The 20,196-nt window shown below is 34.7% G+C and overlaps 1 protein-coding gene across 2 annotated transcripts in view; it reads right to left on the bottom strand.

The window, feature by feature from the left end:
- Positions 1 to 15,315: 15,315 nt before the first annotated feature.
- The window catches only part of VPS45 (vacuolar protein sorting 45), a 79,968-nt gene continuing 75,087 nt past the window's right edge, over positions 15,316 to 20,196 (bottom strand). For both annotated transcript variants that reach the window (XM_089833250.1, XM_089833249.1), the window contains exons 10-14: positions 16,800 to 16,955; positions 16,576 to 16,683; positions 16,240 to 16,361; positions 15,992 to 16,123; positions 15,316 to 15,911 (exon numbers count right to left, since the gene is read on the bottom strand). In XM_089833250.1, the coding sequence (XP_089689376.1) occupies positions 15,857 to 15,911; positions 15,992 to 16,123; positions 16,240 to 16,361; positions 16,576 to 16,683; positions 16,800 to 16,955 (573 nt within the window). In that variant the 3' untranslated portion in view covers positions 15,316 to 15,856. The remainder of the gene's footprint in view (positions 15,912 to 15,991; positions 16,124 to 16,239; positions 16,362 to 16,575; positions 16,684 to 16,799; positions 16,956 to 20,196) is intronic.

Here is a 20,196-nt window from a genome sequence, read left to right as displayed (position 1 = left end):
GGTTCACTGAGGTTTGTGTTAGTGGTTACCAAGATCGATGTGGTATTATGATGTTATGTTTTGATTACCAGATATGTGTGCAGAGATCACATTGTGTACTATTATCCTGCTACATTGGACTAGGTTCCTATAGCAATGGTTAGTCATGTTTATGGTTGTGTTAACTTGTGTTTTAATTTCCTTTTCATGTTAAGTAGACAACCATTATTAAATGCTTAAATAGTTAGAAATGAATTATCTATGTTGGATTCATTGATTATATGCTACAAATATTTACCTTGTTATATTTTGATCCAAGAGATACTTGTTACTCATGTTATGTTTTACATTTGAAATGACCTGAGGGTTAGATGTTATACTTTGATTTTTGTATCATAGATGTTAGACTACTATGTTGTTCAGTTGATCATATTTGCATGGTGATGCCATTTTGAGATGACAGTGTTTTTTATGATGATATTTGGTTATCTAGTATTTGGACATATCTTTGATCATGTTATGTGATGGATTTAATGCTATGGTTATTTACTTCATTCTTGCTTCATTATGTTATATGTGAACGTGAGTGACGTAAATAGATTATTTCAATATAACTGAATAAATGGTCAACATTCATATTACCAAAGTGATTCAATTGTTCATATTTTACCAATGGCATTCCTATATGGTTGGCGTACCTTATTTAATTGTTTAATTAAAACCTCCGGTGATTTGATAAATCTAGACTCATTTGCATTATGTGATTAGACAAATAAGCATGTCTATGCATTTAGAGTTTTGCATTGTCACAAAAGTTGTTAAGGTAATTTATGTGTTTGGGATTTTGAGGTTTTAAATTTTATTGAATTTAATTTCTTGTAGCTTTGCCATAGATGAATTCCTATTACTAGGAATAGTCTATTTTCATTTGGGTCGATTCGGGGTTTAACTATGTTGGCTGGTTATTTGCCCTAATTGATTATTCACTCAAAAAGTGAATAAGTAGTGAAAAAGGAATTTAATTTCTCACTTCTCACTTTTGAATTAGAAAGTTTTAGAGTAAAACCCAAAATCCTCTTAATGAAGATTTACTGTTTTGTTTGTTGTGGGAGCTATGAGCGTGGAATTGTCACAAGATTGGTCTCGTTGGATCCAGCTTGGGGAGACCTTGGATTGCCACAATTTTTTACTACTTCTGTGGGAATTTTTTTTTATGGGCAAATTCATGTTTTTCCCTTTTGGCTGCAAGGTAGGGCTCTCTCATTTTATTGTTTTGGCTCCATTTCTACTTATGTTTTTGGTAGCCATTTGTTAGGAGGTTGAGAACTCATGTTCTCCTCTGTTTTTGTATGCTAGCTTTACCCGGTTGGGTGGGTGTGAGTATCTGCCTATTTTTTGAGATAAGGGTTTGGGGTTTTGTGTCGTTATGTTGACCCTTTTTGCATACAAACTCCAAACCCATATTTTACTTGACATTTCTGGCTTTTGTGCCCTAAGACCAAATGGGTTTTAATTTCAAAAATTTTGAGTTCTAAGGTTTTTTGCCTTGGTTTGAGTGTCATCCAGTTTTCTCATATTTTCTTGGCATGATGTTGGTCATGGACATGATCATCTATTGGGATTCCAGTTAGATCATTGTTGCACTTTTATGTTGCATTGGGATACGTGTCACATGTGCACTCCCAATGTTGTGTTTGGTTGAGTGATTTTATACCTGGTTTTATTGTTTCTTTTGAACCTTTTTTGTTATTTCATGGACACTAGGATTCCTATAGAATCCATACTCCTAGATTGAGGTCAGTTGAGTGAGTTCATGATGTTTGGTTTTGTTGCATCATTAGGATTCCCGTAGAAGCCATACTCCTAGATTGAGGCTAGTTGAGTGAGTTCATGATGTATGGTTTTTATTGTTCTTTGGAATTCATGTAGAATCTGTACTCCTAAGCTTGTATTCGATTGAGTATTATTTTGCTTGTGTTCTCATCTAGCCCTTATTTTTTGATCTTCATGATGGTGGTACACTACACACGAGCACACGCACACATGCATTTCTTGGGTGACCTGTGAGGCTTGATCTCCCCATTAAATTTCGTTGGAGTTATGTTCATTGGGGTTGGGTTGGGAATATGCATGCCTACAGGCACTCATCGTGTGATGAGCATCGATATGTAGGGTAGATAGTGGAAGGGCCCCTCTCATAGCCTTGTGACCTTTTTCCAAAGGTTTGGTATGAAGGATTTTCTAAAGAAGTGATAACTAATTAAATTATTGGGTAATAAAACTAAGATAATGAAAAGTATTGTCCTATAGTTTAACTCTAGGGATATTGTGCATTAGCCTTCAAGGGAGTACTTTGAGTGAGTGTTCGCATGTGTGTGATGGCCTCCAAGGGAGTACCTTGAGAGTGTTTCCACATGTGATTTAGCTTGGGAGAACCAAGTGCATTACTCTCGACTATAGTCCCTACATAGTTACCCATAGAGTATCTGATCAGGACCTATAGTACTTGCATTGTCTCATGTTCTTGGTTTCAATCATCATTACTATCTGGTGTGAGTGTTAGCCATGGGTGTCTGCTTGTATGTTTTTGTGGTTGCTTTATTATCTCCATCAACACGGTGGGAGTGGAGCTACGAGTTTTACGTGGTTAGGAGGCGGAGCTACTTTCACCACTGTTGGGGACCAATGTACAGAGATGATCTATTGTCTTAGAGTGATTGTTGTTGAATGTTTTCACTTAGCATTTTAGGTTCTAGAGTATGCTTTCTTGTGATTTATGCTTTCATTGGAATGCTTTCTTGTGATAGATGATGTTATCTATTTAGTTGTAGTATCTATTGCTTTTGGTTGAGCATGTTAGATTTCCTATTCTTATGATGTTATTACGCTTTAGTAGTGACATCCTTATAAGACAGCTCCAACTATCTAATTGGCAGTTTGGGATGTTATGTGTGGGGGATAGCTAGGGCCTTTAAGGTCTCATGATGTTATTATGGTTGGGAAGAACCGAACCGCGCACTTAGTTTGTTATTTTAGTACATTGCGATGTTGCTTCTGTACACTGTGATGTTAGATGGTTAGACATCATTTTTGTCTTGTAGTTATTGTTTGAGTGTTTATGCCTTGACTGTGGATCCAGTACTCCCAAGTGTGGAGGCTCTAACTTATTGTTTTATCCCTTGATTTGTCCTTAGAGCATTTCTTGTTGTCCCTAGGTGACCACACATCAACATTGGGTGATACATTAAAGTATCACACACCCAAAGGAGAATTATCATGTGATCCCTAAATATATCACATGTCTTAAGGAGAAATGTCATGCAATACTAGAAAATATCACACTCCCATTGAAGAAAGGTTGTATGATACTTATGAAGTATCACACACCTTCTTGAGAAGTGTCACCCAAACCCTAAAATTATCCCACTCCTTCATTAGAAAGGTCGTATGATACTGGAAATTATCACACTGTGCTAATTTAAAGTGTTGCCTGGCTTTTGGAAAAACCTGTTCAGGTGGACAACGGGCACTTTTCGGTTTGACCAAAAGTTTTTCAAAGGTTTTCTAGATACCCTTTACGATGTTCTTGAATACCTTGGAATTTCATTTTGAATTCGAAATGTTTTTGGATTTGAAATCATTTGCATCCTTCTGTGGTTAGTCATTTTGGTCAGTAGTGGCATTTGGAGATCCATTGGTGTTTGGATATTGATTAGTCTTCTGTTGTGATCTTTGTGATCCTCATATGTTGTATATCATGTGCATTGATAAATTTATTTATTTTAATTTATCTTGGCTTGTATTTATCCTTATTTCCAAGGATCTCCGAGCAGGGCATTACAAAGTATAACTCCAACCAATTGTAACATTAAATTATGCAAGCACAAGATAGTGATCCAAGATAGGTCCATAGTAAAAGGATAAGCCTATGGAATATGGAAAGGTAAATCAAGTTGTTTCCAAAGCAAATTGTTAGAAAGATAACTAGAAAATAGGAAACAAAGCTAATATCTTTTTGGGGATGCAAGATTGAAAACACCCTATGGATGCTCCTACATCAGACACCCAAGGTGAAAGAAGATGTTCCGTAAGGAATTATGAAAATTTCAAAGGATTTAAAACATAAATCACATGCTCATTCTTAACCCATAAATCCTCTTCACCAATCAAAACATAAGTTTGTCTAAACTTTCTTCTATAACCAATTGTTCCATCAAATATATTAGATCTCCTAGAGCTACTACTTCTAGGATCAAATGAATCATACCTAGTTCACACCTTCATTTGATTAGAATTTTTCTTTTCTTTACCTCTATTTTTAGTCATAGGATTAGATAAATTTCTCTAGTTATATTTTCCTTCATCACAAATAACATTAATCATAGGTTTTGTTGTTCTCAAATTGAAATTTTTGAAAAAACTCAATTGTTATGTGTTGTTCTTCCTTTGCCACACTTATTTTATTGTACCCTTAGAATATATCTAACATATACATCATCTCAAACCTAGCCACTATCTAAAGTACATGTTCCATCACAATCAAGGCATAGTTATCCTTAAAACTGACCTAATTCAGATTCTAGAAGTAAACACAAATCTTCATCTCTTCATATCTAGATGGAGTCATGGATAGAATATATTATTCTTTTCTTCAAAATTTTGTCAACCTCCTTAAGTAGCTTTGAATACTTTGGGGTTGTACTTCCTGAGCTTCTGTCTGAATGGTATAGTTCTAGGTGTCAAAAGGATATAATATCTGAACTGGCCATTTCTATAAAAAATTAGGTCATCAATACCACCAGGAAAATACATCTTTATAGTTCAACAAAAAGTCCTTCAACTTATCCCTTTCTTTTGGGGAACAAGATCTACCAACTGAAACCCACTTTGGTTTTCTCTCACTTCCCACATTAATCTTGTCGTATACTTTCAACACTCTAAAATGTGAGATTCTTTCCTTGGTTGGGTTATTGTCTTTTCTAAAGAATAAATATTCTAGTAAAACCAAATCCTTAAGAATTTTGTTCCCTTTCAATTGAATCATGTCATTACCTACTTCAGAGTTTGTACAAATGTCTTTGCACTCATTATCTAATCCTTCAAAATACAATGTGGAAATACCCTGTGTACATGCCAAGACATTTTTAATCTGATAATTATCATCAAATAGATACCAATACTCTACATCATCTGGAATTCTTGGTTTATAGATCATCTCTACCCTATAAGTATTTTTCTTGAGATTTGGATGTGGCAATAGAAGTGAGGTAAACATCGCTAGACAATCAGCTTGAGAATTCTTACTATGGGGGATTTGATTCAATGGGGAAAGCATCAAAGAACTCAATCTCATCGCAAACTTCCTCTTACCTATTTGACGATTAGCTCGATGTCACCTTTCACAACCAACAACTTCATTCCCTTGTATTTTTCTTCTTGTAACCCTATAGATAAGACATCGTACTCAACAATATTATTCATATTTTAAAAATCCAACTTAAATAAATAAGGGTATGAAATCATCTCTAGGAGGTATTAGTAATACTTTGGCACCAGAACCTGAGTTTGAACAACTTCCGTCAAAGTCCATATTTCACAACCCTTCTTTGAAACTATCAACAATGGACTCATCTCTCTCTCTCTCTAGGAAGAATAACATTATTTCCAAATTGGGACTCCTCATAAAGTATTTGGGCCTTAGGATCATCTGAAGGAAAAATGGTATATTTGTTTTTAGGTTTTGGTTCAAGTTCTATTTTCTTCTTTCCAACTGGTATAATAGCTTCCAACCAATCCATTTTTATTTCCACATCCATATCTTTACAGAGATTTCAACAAAGTATCATGTCGTAACTAGTTGGGATGTCTACAACAAGGATGGTTAGTTTTACTCTTTTATTAAGACATATGGCTATTACTACTTGAGCATTTTTACTTGACCCATTAGGGGGACCTAATTCCCATCCATAGAGTAACATCTCCCAAAGGTTTTAGTGAGGGTTAAACCTAAGGCTTTGGCAACTAATGAGTGCATGATATTTTATGGTGCACCTAAGTCTATAATGTAGTTTCTCATCTTAGAACCATTTAAGAGTAAGGATATATAGAAAGGTTTAGGTTTCCTATCTTCGTCATTACTTTTTAAGACATAAAGGAAACTAGGGTTCTCTGGTTGATTTTAAGTAGTGTTAGAGACAAAATAGGGGACTCTTGTGAGGTTGATGTCTCTCCTACTAGAAATTGGTTGTCCTAGGCTTGTTGACTTGATTCTCCTCTAACACACTTGATTAATTTGTCTAACTCCTTTGGATTTAATATTAAATATTCAACAGAAGAAATGGATATAGTGGATGATTTATAGAATTCAATTATATCAAACACAGGAGAAGAACTTACATTCTTTATTTGCAAAACTTTAGTAAATGGTACCTTGGTTTTAGGAGCAGTATTGATCGTCCGACATTTACCGTTGAAGGTCACACTTGATAAGTTGGTACTAGATGTAAATTTAGTTTCTTTGATTATGAGTGAGAATCGTGCATGCAAGGTCTTCAAGGGTGGACAAGATATCTTTGCCCCTATAAAAATCTAATTCATATTCAAGATAAAATTGAATTGAAATCAATAAGTCCCCCTTGAATCTTCTCCTCATCAAAAATCTCTCCAAGTGTATCCTTTATAGCCTCCATTTGAAGATATCTTAACATATCCATATAAGTATCCCCATCATGATCTATGGTCAAATGAAAGGAACACATGACCTCTTTACCAAGGTTTTCTTCAATCTGTAATTTGGGTTATGAAGGAGGTAAGAGTAGTGCCTTCCTATATGGTAGATTGAACTATCTACGGTTAATATCTTGATAGGGTGACTAATAAAATGGACTTAGTTTATATTGTTGTCTCTTAAGATTTATCATTTCATTTACCAATCTACATAAAATGGGATTAGTGGTAGCAAAAGATTGGGCACCAAGAGTTTGTACTTCTCTTTTCTACTTACCAATTGTAATGATCTCATCTTCAAGTTCAATTTCTAACCTTTGTGTTGCAACAAGATTTGCTATACCACTTTGCTTGAGATGGAAAATCACATCAAGTGGCATATAATTAGAGAAAATCATTTCTTCTTTTTGTCACTAGATCTTGAAGCTATAGGTATCTTCTATAATATCTTATTAAACTTAGCCACAAATTTCCACATAGATTCATTTATCTCATTTTACAGTTGACTTGATTGAAATAACAGAGTATACTCATCACTAGGTGCTTTAAACCTAGCCTCAAAGGTTGTTTTCATGTCATTCTAGCAAGTTATGGATGCACATAGGAGATGGTGGAACCAGTCTTTTGCAGATTCTATGAATGTTTGTACAAAGAGTCTAATTGCCACATCTTCTATTAAGATGTCTAGAACTTCACAAGCATAATGGAAGGCACTCAAATGATCTTTTGTTATCATTTTTCCATCTCCATTGAATTTTGGAAAAATGTCCTAAGCTCCATTAGGGAAGGAATTGAATCTAGCACCAAGGTTCAAAGGACCTACTACTTTTCCTCGTGGTTGGTTTTGATCCATCATTGGTAAGACAAAGTTCAAAGGATGAATATTTTTATAGAGAGTTTTTATTGTACTATGAATAGTCAAGGCTTCAAAAAAGGTTAAAGATGAGGTAGTATGGGGTAGGAAGAAGGTCTACTACTAGATTTAATCTTCCTCTTTCTTTTTGAAGTGTGATCACGAGAAAAGTTCAATTTCTACAATGCTTCAAAATTATCATCTACTAGCCCTTTATCTTTATCATCTCTAGTGTACCTTATTTCATCCATCTTATCAATTAAACTCTCTGATAAATTCCTCACTGGGGTATGAGCAATCTTATTCACAATTGCTACTTCTTGAACCACGTGTATTTCCTTCAAGTGTTCTCCAATTTATTCTTCCTCCTCTATAACCTTAATTACTTTTTGGTACTATTGGTTACTCCATTTGCACTATCAAGCTACAGAGCTCAAGTCGAGTATCAAATCCTCCAAGGTGTTATGAAAATCTAAATCTAGTTGTAGTATAGGAAAGGTATCGTTGTGTGGTAGGACCATGGTATTTCATCACAAGGTCGTTTAGTAGTACACCAAGTCGTCAACTATATGACTCCCTAATAGAATCACCAAAATCTATTGGTGAACACATTCATCTATTTCTCTTCTACCTTACAATATTAACTCTATTACCCTCTTTTGGAAAAAATTTTGACCATTCAATAATTGGGTAAGTACATGATGGTTGCTTCCCTCTAAGTTTTTACAAGGTTTAGCTCCCTCACAAAGATTTTCAATGAATCTTTACTTATCTACATATGAGTGAGCACTTTTAACAAGAAAGCACATAAGGTTTCCCACATTATTCTTAGATAAGGGGCTTAGTTCAATTATTATAAAGAACCAATCACAAGTTTTGTAAATCAAATGACCCTCATGAACTAAACCAAATTCACAATTAATTAAACATATGCTCTAACATGAAATACCTACTCACTTTGAATAAATCAAGATAATAAAAGACACAAAATGTAGTATTCACAAAGAAACACTCATTTCATGAATTCAAATGCAAAAACCCAAATCACTTCCACATGTTAATTTATATTATCCATGCTCAAAGACAAATACATTTCATGTAGGTTCATCTCATTTCATAAAACCCAATAAAAAATACTAATTATTTATACTATATTTACTTAGTGTCTACTCCAAAAAAATTCTAACCTCTATCAAGTTATTTTTTATTAAGTAAAACAAGTTTTACAAGGATCCTGAAAATCGAAATTTTTTACAACATATCTAAAATAGAATATTAAGAAAAGTTCAGCTATAGAGAAACTGCTTAACAAAAGCCAATCATAAACAACAGGCCCACGGCCAGGAAACAAAAAACTAGCTACACTAGAACAAGAAAGAACCAGCTACACAAGGAAAGACAACAAAGTAGCACTAACTATCAATTCTCTCTATCAAGAACCTGCAGGGTCTATGTAGCTTCTTTGGTCTTCTTGTCGTCTACATCCTCCTGGTCCTAGTTCTAAACATCCACCTGGTCCCTAGTTTCTTTCAGATCATCCTCAACCTGCCCAATGTCCAAGCTGGCCTTCTCTGTCTTTTCCCCACCAAATCCAGCACTAATCAATGAATCACCCAAGTTGTTAATGTTCTCATTCAGGGCGTTCAAAGTGGTGATCACCTAATTGGCCAGGTTCTGATGATAGAACTCCATCCTTTGGACTCTTTGTTCAACCTTGGTGATTCTATCCTCCTAGTTAACCTTGTGTTCCTGGATGTTGAAGTGCCATTGGCTTTCATCCTAGCTTCTCTGTCGATTTTTTGGCTTCTTTTCCCCTTTAGGTCTTCAATTTCATGGAATAACCATTTGATAGACTGAAAATTGTCTATCATGTTGTTCTTAGCATTGTTCAAAAGGTTAAGCCTAGTTTCCCTTGCATTATCAGAGATAACAACCAAAGCAGGGTCAATGAGTTCATCATAGTGGGCTTTGCCATCAATGTCCTTCATCACTTGGATATTCAGCAGCTCCCTGACAATCCCCAATTTAGTTGTATTTGAATTAAAATTCCTCCAAGACCTCCTCCCATTTTTCGTTATCACCTCCCCACTCTCTTTACCCTGAATTGGAGAGGTAGTGGGGCTAGGGCATGGAATCTCAGGGATCTGGGCATTGGTTTCAAAAGCCTCTTCAGCTTTCCTTTTCTTTGGATTCCTCGACATGTCAGCAGAATCCTCCTCCTCCTTCTCACTTTCCCTCCCCTTCTCCTTTTTCTCATCATCCTCCCCCTTCGTCTCTTCCTCTGAGTCAGTGTCCTCATCATCATCATTATCCTCCTCCTCTTGAGGCTCAGGCTTAGGGGGAATTGGGGGGTAATCCTTTGGGGCTCTTTCTAGAGGGAATGCTAGCAGAGGGTTTCTTTTCTTCCTTGGAGGCTTTACCTTTTGAGGAAACATTTTCCTCTTCTTCCGATTTTATGCTATGCACATCCTCAGAATATGAACTCCCAATTTCCTTAGATGCACTCCCAGTATCACCAAGATATTTTCCCCTAATTTTAGTCTTCAGATACTCATAGACCAGGAGGAGTAATCCCTCGTGAAGGGTTGGATTAGCAGTAGGTTTCCTCTTAAAACCCTCAATACCCTTGCTCATGGAGGTGAAAAGATATAAAGGAAAAGAGATTTTGATTTCATGCCTAAAGTGGTTAAGTAAAACAAAATGATGCATTCTAATCCTATCAGATCTGGGGTCCAAGGAAATATATTCAATGATAATCCTAAGGACATACCTCCATAGCTTTTTAATTGACTCCATCTCGTAATATGTCTCCACCTTGACGAACTTGTCCTACTCCTTTTCATCCTTCGCAAAAACTTTGACAGCATTTGTGAACCTATGTCCATCTTTAGTTATCCCATCAACCCACTCGTCCATTCCTACAACTAGTGATTTACCTCTTTGAAGTTGATGTAGAAGCTTTTTGCTATCATGACAGTTAGAATTGAAGATGTGTGGTGCCTGAACCAGGGGCAATTCTCTAAAGTTGTTGAATGGGTCTATGTATTCTATCATGACTGTAATGATTTGTTTGAGTTCCTTTTTATCCATGTTGTCCTTTTGGGACTCTGTCAACATATGCTCAAACAAATGATTTTTAGCTTCCTTGTCTAGAACTCCTAGATCAACCTTGATCATTTTGAAATCACGACATCCAAATTGTTAGAGTAAATAATTAATTATTATTACACTTTACTTAAGTTTACTTAGGATAATGCATTTTTATATTAGTTGTCATAAAGATACCTAGGAATATGCATAGTCATATGAGTTGTCTTGTTGACAACACAGGAGTTAGCAACTTATTAGAGCACATGGTGTCTACAACATCTCTTTATGAGATACACCTATGTAAACTTATCCTCCCATCATTGCACAAACTCCTATGCTCAATGGAGGATAATCCACCTTTGGTGGACATGTGTTGAATTCTAATCCTTATCTCTTTGCTGACTCCTAGTCATTCTAGTTACCTTTATATACAAGGCACTTCTAGTGTGTATTCATATCATATCCAATTATCTGATATCCAATTATCTGATCAATCCATTCTCATTTGATCATATCGTGTCTCTCTTTCGCTATCTCTTGAGCTTCTAGATCTTGGCATTTCATTCTTGCCTTAAACAAATTCTTACATGGTATCAAAGCTATACCTAATTCTTACATGGTATCAGAGCTATAGAAAATTCTTACACAAATCCAAGGTTCCTTCTTTTAGATTATATATGGCAACCTCTGCAGTCATGTTTTCTATCTTCAATTATGTTACCAACCTTGATGTATTTTTCACTATCTTGGGCTTAGGAGATTTCACTGTGTACTTTCTCACCTTGTCCTTAATAGGTATGGATATTGGTACTAGACTACACTTTTTTCTCGCATAATTTTTTAGCCATCGTGGTACTAAACCAGAGGTGGTTTTCTCCTCTACAAGATTGATAGGGGTTCACAAAGTATCCTGTACAGGGGAGAAATTATCTACCATTTCTTGGCTTTGTTGTCCATTGCTTAGGGAAGGAGAACCAGGCTCTTTTTTTGTCCAAATCCATGAAATTTGTATCCTAAGCAGGCATTTCGTTGCACTTTTGGACCAGTTTTTGGATATGTTTCTCTGTATGATAGGATGGTTTGCAGCAGGTTCAAAATCTTCTTCACTAGAACTAGCCTTTATGCTTGGGAAGTGTACTCTACCTACATCATCAATCGAGAGAAACATGTTAGAAGCACTAGCAGGGGAATATAGAGGACTTCTATTTGACCTTTCTGATTGAATCATCATGTCCTTCCTTTTCTCTTTTGTTTTAGCTAGGTCTCAATATAACTGAGATAGTTCATGAGAAATTCCAAGAGATTCTTCTATAGTACTTGCCATGAACTATCTCAACTTTCACTATAGTGGTTTGAACCTCTTCAAACTTGGTACAAAGTGGTTCAAACAATTCACAATGGTTCAAGAGTTCAAAATTCTTTAAATTTGGAAATAATGACAAATTACATGATGCAAACTGACATGAAATATAAAAGGACGACTTATACAAGAAATCAAATAAGGAATGAGAGGAGGGAACCAACTCACTTAAAAGGTGTTGAAGGCATCCAGATTTGGAATGGAATTACAAGACCACAGGTAAAGAAAGGGCTTCAACAATAAAATAAGGCAACTCTAAAATTGGACTAACAACTTCTAAAGTTTTTTTTTTTTTTCTTTTTAAATGGATTTGGAATGGAATTACAAGATCACAAGTAAAAAAAGGCTTCAATAATAAAACAGAACAACTCTAAAATAATGAGATATTGCTACATTTTTTAATAAATTGATTATTACTTTCATTGTTAAATTTCTTATTCTAATTTTGTAACTTGTCTTTCCTTTTAATTTTGAGTTTTCAAATACAATGCCCTTTCATCCCCTGTATTGTAGATGACATTTCATATTTCAATAAGAACATCTTGAAAAAAATTATGAGATATTTGACAACATAATTAGGCAAACTGAATGACCAAAATGTCAAAATAAATCTTGTTTAAATGATACAAGCATCACATTAGGTTTGTGATGATGTGATAATAGATCAATATAAACACCCCTCTTTATATGGTAGCTTTTCTTTAAATCCCAAATGGTATGCACTAAAGGTTGGAAAGTCACATCCTTGTGATGACAAATACATGGAAAAGGAGTTATAGAGTCAAAAATTGCACACCCTGATTTGCAATTTTGGCCACACGTTTGTAACTATTGTAGTGTTAGCTCCCCTAACATTTGCATAGGTCCATTTCAACCTTGCATCGTCTATGTCCCTCTCACGATGCTTAGATTCATTATCAACAACTACATTTCAGCATCACTTTTGCATTACTCGTGTTTTTCCTTTGCCACCTGTCATTTTTTAGCATGATTCATTTGGACATTAGTGTGTTGCATAGACACTTGCATGTCGTGCATCATCCACCCACATCTCAACATTCAAATGTTATTCATGTGCATGCCTGTCACTTGTCACTTACTTATGTTGGTATTTCCCTCCTATTCCCTCTACCAAAGGATGTCTTTATGCCTCATTCGTCTCTCTCTCTCTCAACATTAATTTTATAATGTTAAGCACTAAGAACATTATAAGCTCATTTGAGTATTGCTTAGTGGTGGAAAATACTTATTATATGAATGTGAATATAAATAAACCTTGTTAGATGAGGAAAACCCCTATTGCATGAAATAGATTATAGACGAAGGATATGATAAATCCCAAGATGATCAAAGACACAAGAGAGAAGGATTATCGAATGTGGTTGAGAAAGCCAATACATTCAATAATCCTTCTCTCTTGTGTCTTTGATCATCTTGGGATTTATCATATCCTTCGTCTATAATCTATTTCATGCAATAGGGGTTTTCCTCATCTAACAAGGTTTATTTATATTCACATTCATATAATAAGTATTTTCCACCACTAAGCAATACTCAAATGAGCTTATAATGTTCTTAGTGCTTAACATTATAAAATTTTATGCTTTTTGGAACTCGTTATTTTTTTACTAGATTGATAATGTTTACAATGTTTTTGTTGCAATATATCTTCATCTACAAAGTTTTAGGTTGAAGTAGTTGCATTGGAGGTTGAAAAATGTTATATGTATTGCAATTGCTACTAATTTTACATGCACAAGTGAAAGTTGAGCTTTTTATCACTATTAATGCAATAGTTTTCTTACTTGTTTTAAGCTACAAATAGAGGTTGACTAGAAAATTGTAACCAAGGGAGAAGGTAAACAACATTGTCATTGACACAGTTTGAAGACAAAAAAGTATAGAACGATCAATATAAAATTATTATTACTTTGATTTTGTTCAACTTGCCTTATCATTGCTTCCTTGTTAAACGATGTGATTATGCCCAAGGTTGATTGCAATGTCTAATTATCAATATTTGAGTTATAAGTTAATGATTTCTATTATTCAAATGTTACCTAATTTATATCATTCAAGACTCTACACACTATAATACTCAATATCAAGCTTTTGCCACATTGAAAGGTATTTTCTATTTCGGTTTGAACAATACTACATTGTCTCACAAAGATGTATGTGTACCGTGTTGGTGTTTGTAATTAGGACATTCGGATTTGGACCAAAGACTTTGTTGTCTGATCTTTCCATTACTTTGACCAAAACATTATTTCCTCCAACTACAATAAGATTTTTCAACTAATATGTCAAGTTTGAAGATCTAAATGTATATTGTGAACTTAGCTTTCAAGAGAACGTAGCTTGCATTTAGCAAGGTCAAGTTTACAACATTATAAGAATAATTAAGACCCTTCAAAAAATGTATTCAAGTTAGAACCTATTATACTTCACAAATGCTTATCTCATTAATCTTCACAATGTAAAATTTAACAAACTAAAGACAAATAAAGTTACATCGGCTCAAATTGATCCTATTGGACAATGAAGATGACATGACTAAGGATACCCAAAATTGGAGATAGATTGCTACGTAGCTCTTTTCACAAGTTGGGTAAATTCATCTATTGCAAAGACGACTTGTCTACGTACAACTTTAATAAAAACTAGACTTTATACAAGCAAAGAATTTAATGGTCATGTATAGTGCTTTGCAACATCATAATTGTCAAACTTAGTATCAAGTCACACAATGCTATGGTGAGATGTTGATCCCAAAAAAAACTACCCAAAATGATAAGGATGCATAAAAAGGATTGATTTGAGTTCTTCCACTAAATGTAGCAACCCCTTTGTAATGATAATGGCTCAAAGTCAAACTCTGAATTTCATGTAATTTTGACAAATGTCAATTAAAAGTGAACATCATTCTATGTTTTTTTTTGACAATCTGTAATTCAAACATGCAACCTTTGAACATTTCATAAATTTATATCACATTCATATTAATAATGAACTATAAAAGCTATTACATTTTTAAATTCACATTAGGAAATCTGTTAATACTCTCATGTGAACTCTCAATTCAGCTATAGTGTTGTACATTAAAAATATCTAGTGTATATGACAGGTGTGAATATTTGAAATTTGCTTATATTTTTTAATAGCGTCTTATTTATATAATTGTCCCCTTTGTTATCCCCTATCATCCGCAAAAATAGCCTAAACAATATTCATATCCCTCCCCTACCATGCACATCCCAAGAACTTCATGGAACATAACATATAAAACATTGTATAGCAGCATGCCTTGTTATAAATTCGCAATTTCTTCATATATAAGAAAATAGAGCTAAATACTAGTCGGCACAACAAACATCCACATGCATTAAAAAATACATGGAGAGATGAGCACTCTCCAAAGTTATTTGACACTGAGAGAACATCTTGAGCTAGGCGAAAGAAGCTACTCCACTCAAAAGAACAATATGCAATCTATCTGCTCTTCATGTCTTGCAATGACCAATCTGACAATCAATCACACTCCTTTAGGTTCTTTCTATGTTGTGTTCATTTCCCTGGGCTCCCATTATGATCCAGGCATACAAGGATTGTCGATTAGGCATGAGAAGAATTCTAACATTCAATATTTCTCAATTGCATCTCTAATTTGATACTTAAGCTAAATTATGGCTCATGACATATTGACATGTTGAGTTTTAAATGCCCTTTGCTTTACATGGACAATCCATGTCTCAGAATACAAAGGCAGATGAGACATTAGAATTCACTCAAAAGAATTTTGGTCATTTCACTGCTACAAAACGATTTTCATTATAATTCTTCTAATATCAAATGACACTTGTCTGAGCTACCCGATGTGCTTCTTCAAGATCCTTCAGGAATCTGCAATCTCAAATTCAAGACGGTTAAGATCAAATTTTCAGACGGTGATATGTCAAGATAGAAGAATTCAACTCACTCACTTTTTTGAATTAAGTATATCTGAACCTCCAAGAAATATGCGAGTTCCTGTGTTGGCTGCATTTTGCAAAGCTACTGTCCGTGCTTCCTCGTATGTTGTTCCCCCAACAATAAAGATGATAACATCCTGCGGCCTGTATCAAGTAATAGCTGCATTTCAATGATCAATATGCATTGCAAGAATGAGATATACATATTGCAAGAACGAGTTTAAGAGCATTGTTTGCTCCACTTGCAATTGATCACAAACCTGCCCTGCTGAAAATGGTTCCCAATGAATGGATAATCAATATCTCTCAGACGTCCCTTAACTATACTTTCAATTGTATTATACAAGAGTGGTTGGTGCTGGGTGTAAACATTTTCAACACCCTTTCACAAGAAACATGGAGGAATATTTGTGAGATCAAAAGGATCACAGATCTCATAACTTTGAACAAAAGAAAGCTAAATATTAAAGCTATCAAAGCCCATCAGAATCATATTCGAGAATATCAGATGCAATAAGAACTCCTTGATATTTAGATGATTTTCCACAAAGAAAATAATCAAATAATTAACACTCCTAAATGTGTACAAACTAGACCTTGAGCCCACGAGCCATGTTGCGAGCCCTGTTAAAAAAATCTCTATTCCCGTATAAATCGCCAGTTCTCTTCTCAAGACCGGCCTGTTTTAACAAAAAATGAACAAGCTGCAAAAACAGGAAGGAAGAATATAAGTACAGCAATCTTCATGCAACAAGCAACAGAATTGATCGTTACTCCTATGTTTGCCATTGCTAGACTTACAATTATCCAGATAGCTTACCCCAGGCTTGTATCTGGTTGGTCTCAGCGATAATTTGTGCACCAGCTGTTCTAGTTGAATTGGACTCTCCTTCTCATACCGCAATGCATACAACATTACCAAATGTAAACGATCTAGATCTGAAACATTTTCATCATTCAAATGATTCATAACTGCCTGCATGATAAACAGCAAAACAAATAAAGATTTATGTCCTTTTTTCCCACAGAGGTGCAAAACACACATCAAAAGAAGAAATGAAATCATATTCTTGAGGTGCAGTATTTCCACAGATCTTTTGATAACGAATTTAGCTTTAGAGACCAAAATATGATTGAAGCTGGAACTCCTCTCTCATGAGAGGGATGTTGAGTAATTTAGAGTGGATAAGGGAAAGAATAAAAGAAAGATGGAAAAAAAGGGGAGTGAGAAAATTGATTAGGCCCTGCCATCTCAGAAACCTCAGCAAGACCCGGCAAAAGCAAAGCTTCAAGATGAGCATCAACTGAAATCCATCCTATATGCATACCAATGTTGGAAAATACAATTATAGATTAAGAAAAACTTTACCTGATTTGAACATTATTTCCTGGATATTTATGTCAATATCTTTCATGGTTACTGAAACTCCTTGTCTATTGTAATGTCTGCAACTCTCCACTCTTTCATTTAACTTTCATGGTTATTAATAGGTATTTAACTGAACTTAATATATTTGATTTTAATGAAATGAACTCCAATACAAGGCAATTAGGTAGGGCCAATCAAATCAATCGATTAGAAAATTTTAGTTTCAAGCACAGTCAATCAAATTGTGCCAAGTGTCCCATTTTCTCATTGGCTGTCAAAATCATTGTAATCTGTTTATTGGCCCATGAATTGGCGCTTTCATGTAATTGGTTGTAAAATTCAGCAACCCTAATTAAGGTTTGTGGGAAGAAATCTCGATCCTTGAACCTGACTCGATCTTTGCCCTCCATTGCAATGGAACAAACTATAAAAGGCCGAGGCCTTCTCAATTTGTAATTCATTAGATGAGCTTAGAAGATTAGATTATCTTAGAGATTGAAGGTAGTAGAGAGCTAGGAGATTAGAGTCGGCTAGCTAAGGGAGAGACTTGATGAAGTTGTTGCTATAATGCTTGTCAAAGTAATTGATAATTCATTGTTGGTTCTTCATAGTGGATTACTTGTTATTGCTTTGGAGAGTTGCATGGTTTCCTCAATCTTTCACATGGAGTAGATTTATTTTCATGTTGAGTTAGTTTAGTAGAATGGAAGTGTTGTGGATATTTACTTGTTTGACTCAAACAAATCCGGGATACTAGCCTCTTGCCAATGGTAAGGGTGCCTTGTATGGTAAGCCAATGATTGAATGCACTCAACTTCAATTGATGTTGAATCTTTAGTTTGCATCCATTTAATGAGATTGGAGAGGAGATATTGATTTGAAAACCATTTGAGTGTTCCTTAGAAGCTTGCACTAGGTGGGTGGAGCCACTGGTGAGATTACATCTAGTAGAGTTCAAGTCATCCATGATTCCTTGCATTTATAGTTAGGAGTAGTTAGCCAGTTTACATTTGAGTTGAAGAGGAAGTTACAAAACCAAGCTATATTTTCATTGCACATTGGAAAGTAAAATCTTTAGAAGTGCAAGAGTTGATATCCGTTGAATGAATAGCATAAGTCACTTTGTGATAACCAGCAAATCACGTTATTTCACTGGGCGAGTATCCACAATAGAAGGAACCTTGAAGTCATTTCATGATCTTACTTTGCAAGCTTAGCATGAGAGATGACCTCATAGATCTTTGGTGTTTCTCCTTGAAACATTAAGTGTTAAGATTATAGATCTTTTCTATAGAATAATCTAAACTCTTATTATTAAATCTGAACAACTGTTGTACAATTATTAATATCTTATTTGATGTATATTCTTGATGTCTTTTAATATCTCTGACTTTATTAACAATACGAATCAGAACTTGTCTGATTTCTATGACTTTATATATAGCCAAATCTGAGATAGAATGCTTGATCTATTAATTCAATGACTGCTGGAAATAATGCAATGCCACTGTAATGAATTGACTAATTCAAAACAGCCATCAGTAAACATATATATGAATTCTGGGGGTCAAGATCATAAAGGTTTGTGACTCCCCCGTGGCAAATGCCATGGGATGGGGAGTCACAGCCCTTCATGGCCGTGACTCCCTCACATTTCCATCTAATAGTGTATCGGACATGTTAACTAATTTCCCAATAGTTATATCGGTGGCTTTGTACCAATCGAAAACATTGTTAATAATTAATTTGATCAGCCGTTACTTATTACATTTTAATATATTCATTTTAAGATATGAATATATATGCATATATAACAATAAAGTAAATATGTGTGTGTGTGTGTGTCATTATTATATCATCATCACAAATATATATATCCATCAACACATTAAACTCATAGTAATAATAAGAATGCTTCACTCCGAATGAAGCTATATTCTTAACACTCCCTCTTAGAAGAAAGAGGATTGAATGCATACTACCTAGTAATGTAGTTGTATCAACTGTTATCACTATTCCTGTCTATTCCAGAACTGAATCCAGTGATAATAACCGTATCAAGATATCCAACACATTCTGGGATTTCAACCCAATGTAGTCAATCTTGATACATCCATCATCATGTGTTCCAACAATTTAGAGACACGTGACAACAGGTCAAACTATTGTTAAGATCATCACCTTACAATAGTGACCTTATCTGCATGAAAGATTGTTACCTTTCTTGCCACTGTTGGTACGTATTAATTGCTACCACCGAACATGAATGTATTTTAAGCGACTGCATTAAAAATAGAAGTTTCCAGTACTGTCTAGCACTGTCCAGACCTACCGTCATTAATATTATTCACATGCATATTATTACTAAAGATTTCTAGATTGTTCTAAGCCCTCTATAAATAGAGGCATTATCTAAGGATTTAAGCATCAGATGTTCATCTGATCATTGTGGATCTTGAGTGGATAAACAATGTTGTAGCATTCTCAAGATTTGTAATAGATTTTAGTTATGTTAAGGAGCATGAAGTGTTGTAGCACAGAAAATAAGTCCCTTATGTTTTGCATTTTGATTTGAATGTTTATCTTTGAGTATGTGTTTGTCTTTTATCCACACTCCATCCACCTCCTACAGCCACAACACATCCACAATATTGTATTGTTGATTTTATTAAATATTCAACAACAAATTTGCATAATATTGAATTACTGTTTAGTTCTACCAAGTTTGTTCCTGAAGTACTTAAGTTTCAACGTTGCAAGTGGTTTGTTGAAGATGTCTGTCTTTTGTTCTTTAGTCCTAATGTACAAATAGTCCGTATAAAAGTTTCCTTAGCCACACTGCTTCACG

This window comes from Cupressus sempervirens, chromosome 5 (assembly GCF_028749045.1).
Source record: "Cupressus sempervirens isolate cs-2001-9-10 chromosome 5, ASM2874904v1, whole genome shotgun sequence".
NCBI classification, from domain to species: Eukaryota; Viridiplantae; Streptophyta; class Pinopsida; order Cupressales; family Cupressaceae; genus Cupressus; species Cupressus sempervirens.
Note: the sequence above shows the minus strand (reverse complement) of the source record. Positions and strands in the feature narration are given on the sequence as shown.